A 12,445-nucleotide genomic window follows, 5' to 3' on the forward strand; every position below is an offset into this window, starting at 1 on the left:
GCACTATTTTTAGCGCAATAGAGCCTCAGTGTGAAAGCAGCGTAAGCGTTACGAGTTCTGAATTCTGTATTTCACAATATAAGTTCAGTTTACTGGTTAAAAATACGTGTGAAATACAAGATTTCGGTGGGTGTAAAAAGATGTCCGCTTGGCGACTTCAGACTTGTAGGCTTAGTGTAGGCGAGTGCGGGGTGCACCAAGATGGCGGTGACAAGACGTCACTTCTGTTACGAAATCGGAACGGGTCGCCTAAACTGACAGGACAGCGGTCTGCCCTTATGTCACTGCGAGGCCATTTTGTCGAAGAACCGATCTCACGTTCGGTACACGGGCGGACTCAGGTAAAATGGCTCCTGTGAAGGAGACATCTGTGAAGATCAGGCTCGCGCTCTTAGGAACAAAGATGGCCGGGCATGCGCAGTGGGAATTTGTATTGAGCTCTGTGCGTGCCGTGATACGTGATGACGTAGCCGGGAGGCGTGCATTTGTTTAAAAAGTGGCGGCGGGTGAGCGGGGCCGGAGGTGCGGAGATCGCTGTGTTTATCGGTACGGATTGTAGGGGGGCTGACAGGAGACACGGAACGCCTCGTCCTCCTTCCTCGGTGTATACAGAGACGTGTGCTGTGTGAAGGCGGATCTCGTTTCTCTCTCTCCCGGTTTACGGCGCCGTGTCATGGAGCAGCTGATAGTGAACAGGATGGTGCCCGGGATGGTCATAAAGATATTGCGGAGTAATGGTGAGTTACCGGGCCGGGCTCCGTTACACAGTTCGAGTTTTCAAACACATTCCCCGCCCACTACACCGGCCGCTGAGGCCTCTGATTGGACGGACGTCTGACAAGACGAGCCCGAGCGCAGAAGTGATTGGCTGCAGGGAGTGTCAATCATTATACTGTGTGAAGTACGGTTGTCCTACCGCCAGGGGCGCTGTGTCCGGAGGCAACGTGCTGCCAACAGAGTTCTAATTGTAATATAATCTTTATAGAAGCATTGAATATATATATATATATATATATATATATATATATATATATATATATATATATATATATATATATATATATATATATATATATATATATAATATTTTTTTTCCAATGGGGGGGTTGTTAATACAAATATATGTGGGGGTGGTGATGAGAGAGAATTATTTTTTCTCTTTTTATATGTATTCTAGCAAGGGGGGCCTAATAAAAGGGGATCCAGCCTGGTACTGGCAAGGGGGGGCACCCTACTAAAGGGGGGGTCCAGCCTGGTACTGGCAAGGGGGGACCCTAATAAAGGGGGAGGGTCCAGCCTGGTACTGGCAAGGGGTGCCTAATAAAGGGGCTCAAACCTGGTACTGGCAAGAGGGAACCCTAATAAAGGGGGTCCATCCTGGCACTGGCAAGGGGGACCCTAATAAGGGGTGGTCTAGCCTGGTACTGGCAAGGGGGACCCTAATAAAGGGGGAGGGTCCAGCCTGGTACTGGCAAGGGGGACCCTAATAAAGGGGGAGGGTCCAGCCTGGTACTGGCAAGGGGGACCCTAATAAAGGGGGTCCAGCCTGGTACTGGCAAGGGGGACCCTAATAAAGGGGGTCCAGCCTGGTACTGGCAAGGGGGACCCTAATAAAGGGGGTCCAGCCTGGTACTGGCAAGGGGGAGACCCTAATAAAGGGGTTCCAGCCTGGTACTGGCAAGGGGGACCCTAATAAAGGGGGAGGGTCCAGCCTGGTACTGGCAAGGGGGACCCTAATAAAGGGGGTCCAGCCTGGTACTGGCAAGGGGGAGACCCTAATAAAGGGGTTCCAGCCTGGTACCGGTAAAGGGGGGGACTCATCCATGTATGTATTATAATACAGTCCTCGTTGCCTCCTATATGGTATTCTATATATCCTGCCTGTCCCTCTCACTACATCTCTTGTGTGTTCCAGGGCTGGTCCACACTGCCAGCGTGACCTCCGTCAACCCGGACCGGGCCTCCGTCCATGTGGAGTGGAAGGAATCGGATATAAGTAAAGGGAAGGAGGTAAGTGCCCCCCATAGCTGAGTGGAGATGAAGAGGACCTGTCGGGGAGGGGGAAGTATAATGTGAGCCCTGGAGGTAGAATATGGGGGGGGTGACTGGTGGTTCTCTTTGAGGCGCAATGTAAAAGAGTCACTCGCAAATGTAATCTTTTTTTTTTTTTTTTTTTTTTTTCTTCTCCCCTCTCTCGGAGTTGCTAGAGATCTTCTGTACTGCTGGGGTCCCATAGGAGCCCCCTTTACCTGCTATGCCCTGCTGGGAGTTACCTGAGATTCCATTGCCTGTTATACTTGCTGAGATTACCGGAGGGGCTTCCGTTGCGTGTGTAACTATTCTGGTGTCGCTAGCACTTCTGCTGCCCACCTATATTCCCTCCTGGGGTCTCCAGGGATCTTCTATTGCCCACCTATATACCCTCCTGGGGTCACCAGGGATCTTCTATTGCCCACCTATATACCCTCCCCGGGTCACCTGAGAACTTCTACTGCCTTGTATAATCTTCTGGGGTGACGAGTCCCATACCTGCTTTATCTTCATGCAGTCCTTAAAGAGTTTCCATTGCCCCCAAAATCCAGTTGGGGGTCACCTGACGGCTTCCAGAACTTTTATTGCCCAGCTTGCACCCTCCTTGGGGGTGGCTTTCTGTTGCCCAGCTTGCATCCTCCTTGGGGGGGGGGCTTTCTGTTGCCCAGCTTGCATCCTCCTTGGGGGGGGGGGGGGGGGGCTTTCTGTTGCCCAGCTTGCATCCTCCTTGGGGGGGGGGGCTTTCTGTTACCCAGCATGCATCCTCCTTGGGGGGGGCTTTCTGTTGCCCAGCTTGCATCCTCCTTGGGGGGGGGGGCTTTCTGTTAACCAGCTTGCATCCTCCTTGGGGGGGGGGGGGGGGGGCTTTCTGTTGCCCAGCTTGCATCCTCCTTGGGGGGGGGGGGGGGGCTTTCTGTTGCCCAGCTTGCATCCTCCTTGGGGGGGGGGGGGGCTTTCTGTTGCCCAGCTTGCATCCTCCTTGGGGGGGGGGCTTTCTGTTGCCCAGCTTGCATCCTCCTTGGGGGGGGGGGCGGCTTTCTGTAGCCCAGCTTGCATCCTCCTTGGGGGGGGGGGGGGGGCTTTCTGTTGCCCAGCTTGCATCCTCCTTGGGGGGGGGGGGGGGGCTTTCTGTTGCCCAGCTTGCATCCTCCTTGGGGGGGGGGGGGGCTTTCTGTTGCCCAGCTTGCATCCTCCTTGGGGGGGGGGCTTTCTGTTGCCCAGCTTGCATCCTCCTTGGGGGGGGGGGCTTTCTGTTAACCAGCATGCATCCTCCTTGGGGGGGGCTTTCTGTTGCCCAGCTTGCATCCTCCTTGGGGGGGGGGGGGGGGGGGCTTTCTGTTGCCCAGCTTGCATCCTCCTTGGGGGGGGGGGGGGGGGGCTTTCTGTTGCCCAGCTTGCATCCTCCTTGGGGGGGGGGGGCTTTCTGTTGCCCAGCTTGCATCCTCCTTGGGGGGGGGGGCTTTCTGTTGCCCAGCTTGCATCCTCCTTGGGGGGGGGGCGGCTTTCTGTAGCCCAGCTTGCATCCTCCTTGGGGGGGGGGGGGGCTTTCTGTTGCCCAGCTTGCATCCTCCTTGGGGGGGGGGGGGGGCTTTCTGTTGCCCAGCTTGCATCCTCCTTGGGGGGGGGGGGGCTTTCTGTTTCCCAGCTTGCATCCTCCTTGGGGGGGGGGCTTTCTGTTGCCCAGCTTGCATCCTCCTTGGGGGGGCTTTCTGTTGCCCAGCTTGCATCCTCCTTGGGGGGGGGGGGGGGGGCTTTCTGTTGCCCAGCTTGCATCCTCCTTGGGGGGGGGGCTTTCTGTTGCCCAGCTTGCATCCTCCTTGGGGGGGGGGGGGCTTTCTGTTGCCCAGCTTGCATCCTCCTTGGGGGGGGGGGCTTTCTGTTGCCCAGCTTGCATCCTCCTTGGGGGGGGGCGGCTTTCTGTAGCCCAGCTTGCATCCTCCTTGGGGGGGGGGCTTTCTGTTGCCCAGCTTGCATCCTCCTTGGGGGGGGGGGGGGGGCTTTCTGTTGCCCAGCTTGCATCCTCCTTGGGGGGGCTTTCTGTTGCCCAGCTTGCATCCTCCTTGGGGGGGGGGCTTTCTGTTGCCCAGCTTGCATCCTCCTTGGGGGGGCTTTCTGTTGCCCAGCTTGCATCCTCCTTGGGGGGGGGGGGGCTTTCTGTTGCCCAGCTTGCATCCTCCTTGGGGGGGGGGGGGGGGCTTTCTGTTGCCCAGCTTGCATCCTCCTTGGGGGGGGGGGGGGGGCTTTCTGTTGCCCAGCTTGCATCCTCCTTGGGGGGGGGGGGCTTTCTGTTGCCCAGCTTGCATCCTCCTTGGGGGGGGGGGCTTTCTGTTGCCCAGCTTGCATCCTCCTTGGGGGGGGGGGGGGGGCTTTCTGTTGCCCAGCTTGCATCCTCCTTGGGGGGGGGGGGGGCTTTCTGTTGCCCAGCTTGCATCCTCCTTGGGGGGGGGCTTTCTGTTGCCCAGCTTGCATCCTCCTTGGGGGGGGGGGGGGCTTTCTGTTGCCCAGCTTGCATCCTCCTTGGGGGGGGGGGGCTTTCTGTTGCCCAGCTTGCATCCTCCTTGGGGGGGGGGGGGCTTTCTGTTAACCAGCATGCATCCTCCTTGGGGGGGGGGGGGCTTTCTGTTGCCCAGCTTGCATCCTCCTTGGGGGGGGGGGGGGGGCGGCTTTCTGTTGCCCAGCTTGCATCCTCCTTGGGGGGGGGGGGGCTTTCTGTTGCCCAGCTTGCATCCTCCTTGGGGGGGGGGCTTTCTGTTGCCCAGCTTGCATCCTCCTTGGGGGGGGGGGGGCTTTCTGTTGCCCAGCTTGCATCCTCCTTGGGGGGGGGGGGGGGCTTTTTGTTGCCCAGCTTGCCTCCCCCTTGGGGGGGGGGGGGCTTTCTGTTGCCCAGCTTGCATCCTCCTTGGGGGGGGGGGGGGGGGCGGCTTTCTGTTGCCCAGCTTGCATCCTCCTTGGGGGGGGGCTTTCTGTTGCCCAGCTTGCATCCTCCTTGGGGGGGGGGGCGGCTTTCTGTTGCCCAGCTTGCATCCTCCTTGGGGGGGGGGGGGGCTTTCTGTTGCCCAGCTTGTACCCTCCTGGGGCACCAGAGGTCTTGCCTACAGTAACTTGCTGGGGGTCATCTGACGGCTTCCAATGTCTGTACCTTAAATGGCCCTTTGTGGTGCCAAATGGGAAGCTGTGCCTGGCAGGTAAAGGGTTAACCATATTCACATTTTACCCCCACCTCAGGAGGGCGCTCTTCCACAGATTGTCATCTGAGGAAATCTTCTATCAATGTGTCATTCTCTTTTCCATCTATCAAACGTTTCGTTTTTTTTTTATCCCCCCCCCCCCTACCACCATTCAATTTGTTCATACAGATGCTGACTGTACATCCCTTTTTATAAACTGTACACAGGACCCCCCCCAAATACACTATAGTCTGCTGAGGAGAGATTTTCCTACTCATCCAATTGCCGGACATTTTCCAACCTTGTTTGGGTCTCTTGTCCCCCCCCCCCCCCCACCTGCCATTTCTGTACAAGTCACCCCAAGCTGGTGACCCCCGGGATGGTGGGAAGATTGGGGGGGGGGGGGGGGGATTGCTACGGGTGTCAGTACAGGCGCTGGCTGGCGGCAGGGAACGCGGGGCGAAGCTTTCCTGAAATAACTGGAGGTAATCCAACACCTTCCCCGGCATCCGATTAGAGATTTACTAAGATTAGCTGCTGGGAAGTGCGGGGGCCGTGCACACATCGGGGGGTGTCCTGCTGACACGGGGGCCCTGACTCTGCGCCCCTCCTGTGGATTTACCTGCAAGCCGATCAGCTGCACCTCTCCCATCCCCCGCTGTGCTGGGTGGTGTCTTTTTTTTTTTTTTTTTTTTTTTTGCTCTGTTTGTGTATGTTGGTTTTGTTTTTTTACTATCGGGATGGAAAGAAATGAGAGGTGAGTGCACCTAAAATCTGCAATAAAAGTATCATCCTAACTGTCTTAACCACTACAGCCCCGGAGGATTTGGCTGCCCAAAGACCAGGCCATTTTTTTGTGATTCGGCACTGTCGCTTTAACTGACAATTGCGCGGTCATGCGACGTGGCTCCCAAACAAAACTGGCTTTTTTTTTTTTTTTTTTTTCCCCCCACAAATAGAGCTTTCTTTTGATGGTATTTGATCACCTCTGCGATTTTGCGTTATAAACAAAAATAGAGCGACAATTTTGAAATATATATTTATTTATATTTCCTCCGTTTAGGCCGATATGTATTCTTCTACATATTTTTGGGGGAAAAAAAAATTGCAATAAGCGTTTGCTTGGTTTGCACAAAAGTTATAGCGTCTACAAAATGGATAGTTTTATGGCTTTTATTTTTTTTTTTTTTTTATCATGACCGTGACATGGTGGACACTTGACACATTTTTGGGACCATTGTCATTTATACAGCGATCATAGCTATACAAATGCACTAATTACTGTATTTGGCGGCGTATACCGCGCACTTTTTTCCCCTTAAAATAAGGGGAAAATCGTGGGTGCGCGATATACGCCGATACCCGCTTCCCGCGCTGTGTTTGAACGCCACGACATATACCGAGCGCAGTACACTCGGCCAGGCTCTGCTCCAATCGCGGTCACGCCCTGTGCCACCTCGATGCGAGAGGAGACGAGCGTGCCCGAGTGTACTGCGCTCGGTATATGTCGGCGGCAGCGTTCAAACACAGCGCGGGGATCGGCTCAAAAACAGCGCGGGAGAAGCGGGGAGGACACCACCGAGGCCGCAGACGGACGCCGGACCGGACAAGGCCGCCGGGCAAGACACCGACGAGGGACATTCAAACTAAGTATTTTTTTATTTTTTTTTCCCTTCTAGGTTGGGGGTGCGTGATATACGCCGGTGCACGCTATGAGGATAAATACGGTACTGTGTAAATGACACTGGCAGGGAAGGGGGTTAACCTGTAGGGAGTGAGGAAGAGATTAAAGTGTGTCCTAGGGGGTGATTCTAACTATGTGGGGGCGTGGCTACATGTGACAAGTCACTGATCCCTCCTCCTCCTGATGAGTGTCCTGTAATGCCCTCCATACTGAGTATCTCCAGAGATGGGCTCTAACAGTCTATTGTAGTGTCCTCTCTGGTGTTGTCTCTCTCTCCTGTGGTCTGAACTCTGATCCTCTGATTGCAGATCTTGTTTGCGGATGTGGTGTCGGTGAACCCCGAACTGCTGGAAGCTGCGTATGACCCCCCCAGTAAGGAGAATATGCCCCCACAGAGGAACATGGCCGCACAGGTAAGAGGGGGGGAGGGTGGGGGGTTGTACACCAATCGGACTGCAGCTTTCTCTCTAGTCGCCGCCTCATTGGCCTGTGTGCGTATTTTCCACGCTGCTGAGCTCCTCCCTCTGCAGGAAAACTGACTTCAAAAATCTTTCACTCCTAGTCCCCGGTGCCTGAAACATGTAAGAGGTGGACGGCTGCTCCTTCAGCTGGCAGTGTTCAGAGACGGGACGCTTTGCAATTCTAACCCGTCCCAGTCTAGAGAACCGAAGTTCTGGTGGGAGTTGAGCTTTAAAGTGAAATTGCAGCTTAAACCGAACTTGTCTTAAAACTGTCCCCCCCCCCCCCCTTCTAATCCCTGTGTAAGAGAGATGTGTGTATCGTCGGGTCACTTCAGTCCGGTCATGTGAATCCCCTGCCGCGGCTGCAGGGGAGAGGAGAGAGCAGTGACAAACGGTTGGGCCGTGGAAGCATATCGGGTGACGTCACATTATTTTCCTCTCCTGTTAGCCAGCTGCAGGGGAGAGGAGGGAGTACTGAGAATGGACGGGATATTTGAAGTCTGTGATGTCACTGATCAGTCACGTGATTGGCTCTCCTGTTTTCCGCCAGCTGCAGGGGAGAGGAGGGAGCACCAAGAATGGACAGGATATTTGAAGTCTGTGATGTCGCTGATCAGTCACGTGATCGGGTTCTCCTGCAGATGACTGAAACAGGGGAGAAGAGGAAGTGCTGACAACATATGGGCCATTGAAGCCTATGGGTGACGTCACATAATCTGGCTCTTGTTTTCAGCCAGCTGCAGGGGAGATGAGGAAGCGTTGACAACATATGGGCAATTGAAGCCTATGGGTGACGTCACCGCTCCAGGCTTTACCAGCCATTGTCGGTGCTCTCTACTCTCCCCTGCAGCTGACACGGGAGATCATATGACTGGCTGGTAAAGCCTGGAGCGGTGATGTCACCCATAGGCTTCAATGGCCCAACTGTTGTCAGCACTTCCTCTTCTCCCCTGCAGCTGCCCCGGACACCTGATCGGGGAGGGAGAGAGACCTGAATTTAGGCTCCATTCACATTCGAGCGTCTCAAGGCGCACAATTTCCACTTTTTTCTGCAACTCTACACCCCCATGGGTCGTGGTTGTATTAAAAGTCGCATCAAAGTAGTGGCGGCACTGAAACGCACCGACTTTCACAGGTCGCCATGTAGAAGAATCGGCTGCGACTTGTCTTTTGTCGCATGACGAATCGCACAAGTGTGATTGCCGCCTAAAAAGAGGGATTTCTGGAATGTTGCCCCCCCCGCCTGTCTCTTACCACCCCTTGAAGCGCCTTGGTGGGAATTTCCAAGGTCTGAGCGGCGCTCACATAATGGTGTGTTTGGTATTTAAAGCGGATCTCCACTCTAAAGTGGAGTCCCGCTGATTGGCACCCTCCCCCCCTCCGGTGTCACATTTAACACCTTTCAGGGGGGAGGGGGGTGCAGATACCTGTCTACAGACAGGTATCTGCACCCACTTCCGGCCCTACGATACGGGCAAAAGACGGGTTTTTTCTCTGCTTCCCGTCCGTCCCCCGTTGTATGCTGGGAACACTCGGCTCCCAGCACACAGCGGGAGCCAATCGGTGGGCGCAGCGCGACTCGCGCATGCGCCGTAGGGAACCGGGCAGTGAAGCCGGAGCGCTTCACTTCCTGGTTCCCTCACCGTGGATGGCGGGGGGAGCAGCAGAGAGACGAGCGATCGCTCGTGCTCTGCTGCGATCGGCGCTGGACTCCAGGACAGGTAAGTGTCCTAATATTAAAAGTCAGCAGCTGCAGTATTTGTAGCTGCTGGCTTTTAATATATATTTTTTAGTGGCACATCCGCTTTAATAAAAAAAAAATAGAAAAATTTTAGGGATTCTACAAAGATTTTTTTTTTTTAAACTTTATTTGTATTTTCCCAGCAGCAAAATCAAAGACGCAAAACCTCCTCCAGAATTCCTGGACTGACTAAAGAAGGTGAGATCTGCGTCCGTCCGATGCCGCCATTTCTCTGTATTAATGTTGGCTGTAGGCCGATTTTTGTTTTGGGGGGGGGGGAACAGTTTGATTGTCTGCAGTGGAGGCCAGAGCAGACATCTGGGATCTAATGGACCCCCTCCCATATATCTCTCTATAAAGAGGACCTGTCACAGCTCTTGCTATCACAAGGGATGTTCATGGCTTGGGGTGGCCTTCCTATGATGTCATTGGGGTCGGGGGGCAGTGAGGTGGTGGCCATCCTCCTTTGTCACTATGAATTGGGAGAGATCAGTGAGGTGGTGGCCATCCTCCTTTGTCACTATGAATTGGGAGAGATCAGTGAGGTGGTGGCCATCCTCCTTTGTCACTATGAATTGGGAGAGATCAGTGAGGTGGTGGCCATCCTCCTTTGTCACTATGAATTGGGAGAGATCAGTGAGGTGGTGGCCATCCTCCTTTGTCACTATGAATTGGGAGAGATCAGTGAGGTGGTGGCCATCCTCCTTTGTCACTATGAATTGGGAGAGATCAGTGAGGTGGTGGCCTTCCTCTGTTGCCGGGAAGGGGTCTGTGAGGTGGTGACCCTTCTGTTGTCGCCTTAAAGGGGGGGCAGTGATGTGGTGACCTTTCTGTTACCATGAACGGGTCAGTGAGGTGGCCTCCTGTCACTATGAATTGAGGGTGTCAGTGAGGCGCTGGCCCTGTCTCTATGAATGGGGGGGTATCTGTGGTGGTGGCCCTCTGTCACTATGGATTGGGCAGGTGTCTGTGGTGGCCCTCTGTCACTATGGATTGGGCAGGTGTCTGTGGTGGCCCTCTGTCACTATGGATTGGGCAGGTGTCTGGTGGTGGCCCTCTGTCACTATGGATTGGGCAGGTGTCTGGTGGTGGCCCTCTGTCACTATGGATTGGGGGGGTGTCTGTGGTGGCCCTCTGTCACTATGGATTGGGCAGGTGTCTGGTGGTGGCCCTCTGTCACTATGGATTGGGGGGGTGTCTGAGGTGCTGGCCCTCTGTTGTCGCTATGAATTGGGAGAGATCAGTGAGGTGGGGGCCCTCTGTTGTCACTATGAATTGGGAGAGATCAGTGAGGTGGGGGCCCTCTATCACTATGAATTGGGGGAGGGGTCAGTGAGGTGCTGGCCCTCTGTTGCCACTATGAATTGGGGGAGGGGTCAGTGAGGTGGGGGCCTTTCCCTGTTGTGGGGTCAGTGCCGCTTTCCCTACATCTGATGTAATGAGGGGTATGTGAAGTGGTGGCCCTCTGTTGTCACCGTACGGGGGGGGGGGGTGGTGGCGTTCATCCTCTGTCAGTGTTCACTCTCCCTGGATCTGATGTAATGGGGGGGGGGGGGGGGTGGTGCCCATCCTCCGTCGGTGCCCATCCTCCGTCGGTGCCCGCTCTCCCTGGATCTGATGTAATGGGGGGGGGGGGGGGTGGGGGGTTATAAATAGTCTCTTGATTACCTTTCCATACGACTCGCTCGGCTGCTTCTTTCTATTTTCGGGTGTTTTTTTTACGGCTGAAATGTGATCTATTGAGGAAGTGTCACTGTGGCCCGAGTCCAGTCCTGGGGGTCGGATGTCTTGTCCTGATATAGATGTTTTGGAGGGGAGTTGTGTTCAGTTGCCCATAGCAACCATCCTGCTGCTAGATAATAAAGGGTGAAGTCTTGTTTCTACGGAGACCGACATCATTTTAGTTCTGATTGGTTCCAGATTTATCCTTGCAAACTGGGGGGGTCCTTTCACACCGTCCCACTCACCGCAGTGCATGGGAAAACGCATGTGTATCTGTGCATTTTCATACACATTGACATGAAGTGACCGGTCCCTGGGAGGCGGAGCCTACTGGTATGAATTTGGATTTTGTTAACCACTTCAATACCGGGGGACTATTAGGCGCTTCTCTCCTACATGTAAAAATCATCATTCTGCTAGAAAATTATGCAGAACCCCCAAACATTATATATATATATATATATATAATCTATCTATGACACCCTAGGGAATAAAACGACTGTCATTGCAACGTTTTAGCTTGCACGGTATTTGCGCTATTTTTCAAACACTTTTTTTTTTGGGGAAAAAAATGGTTTCATGAATTAAATAACAAAACAGTAAAGTTAGCCCAATTTTTTTTTTTTTTGGGAATATGAAAGATGAAGTTACACCGAGTCAATAGATACCTAACATGTCACACTTTAAAATTGCGCCACACATGGAATGGCACCAAACTTCGGTACTTAAAAATCTCCATAGGCGACGCTTTGAACATTTTTACAGGTCACCAGTCTAGATTTACAGAGGTCTAGTGCTAGAATTGTTGCTGGCACTCTAACGCACGCGGCGATACCTCACATATGTGGTTTGAACGGAGTTTACCTATGTGGGCGGGACTTATGTGTGCGGTCGCTTCTGCGCGCGGGCTACCGGGGACAGGGGCATTTCAAATTTTTTATTTTACACTTTTGTTTATTTTTTTTAACACTTATTCCTATTACAAGGAATGTAAAAATCCCTTGTAATAGGAAATGTGTGTGACAGGTCCTCTTTATGGAGAGATGCGGAGTCAATAAGACCTCCCCCTCCCCCCACATCTCTCCTCCAACTGGAAAGCATGAGATTGTGAGGAAATTTCACCGATCTCATGATTAGTGTTGCTTACTAACCGCAATCGCGGCTTTGTTTACTTCCGGGTACCCGGGCGTGACATCATCACATCGCGCCCGGGCCATCTCTATGCTTACTAGCCTGCGCCAGACGATTCTTTCTCCGGGCACCCGATGGCACGGAAGAGCCCGAAGAAGCACAGGATGGGAGGGGGGGGGGGTGTCCCCTCCCGCCGCATATAAGAACGATCAAGCTTCGGAACCGCCGCTATGATCGTTCTTATGGTGCACAGAATCGCCGGCACTAAAGAATATCTGAAAGATGCCTCTAGCTGCCCCCATCATTCAGATATCGCCGCACAAAGCCCAGGACGTCATGTGACTCTGGCTGGGTATTGAAGTGGTTAGCCCTCCTCCTGAATTCTCCTGTGATGGTTCCTCTTGGATTTGAGCTCCAATAGAATAACAATGAAGCACAAAGTAGGAAGCTGAGCCCGCGTATGTAAATAAATACAACTGTTCTCCTTTTTCCATATATAATTGGAGTT

The 12,445-nt window shown here is 53.7% G+C and overlaps 1 protein-coding gene across 5 annotated transcripts in view; it reads left to right on the forward strand.

The window, feature by feature from the left end:
• The first annotated feature begins 477 nt into the window (after positions 1-477).
• The window catches only part of KIF2C (kinesin family member 2C), a 38,295-nt gene continuing 26,327 nt past the window's right edge, over positions 478-12,445 (forward strand). For 2 of the 5 annotated variants that reach the window (XM_040360965.1, XM_040360967.1), the window contains exons 1-4: positions 478-737; positions 1,916-2,010; positions 7,191-7,295; positions 9,231-9,282. In XM_040360965.1, the coding sequence (XP_040216899.1) occupies positions 674-737; positions 1,916-2,010; positions 7,191-7,295; positions 9,231-9,282 (316 nt within the window). In that variant the 5' untranslated portion in view covers positions 478-673. Of the gene's footprint in view, positions 738-1,915; positions 2,011-5,884; positions 5,956-7,190; positions 7,296-9,227; positions 9,283-12,445 lie in introns of those variants that run through there. The other 3 variants (XM_040360964.1, XM_040360966.1, XM_040360968.1) reach the window with 3 other exon arrangements.

Source organism: Rana temporaria, chromosome 7, assembly GCF_905171775.1.
Source record: "Rana temporaria chromosome 7, aRanTem1.1, whole genome shotgun sequence".
Taxonomy (NCBI): domain Eukaryota; kingdom Metazoa; phylum Chordata; class Amphibia; order Anura; family Ranidae; genus Rana; species Rana temporaria.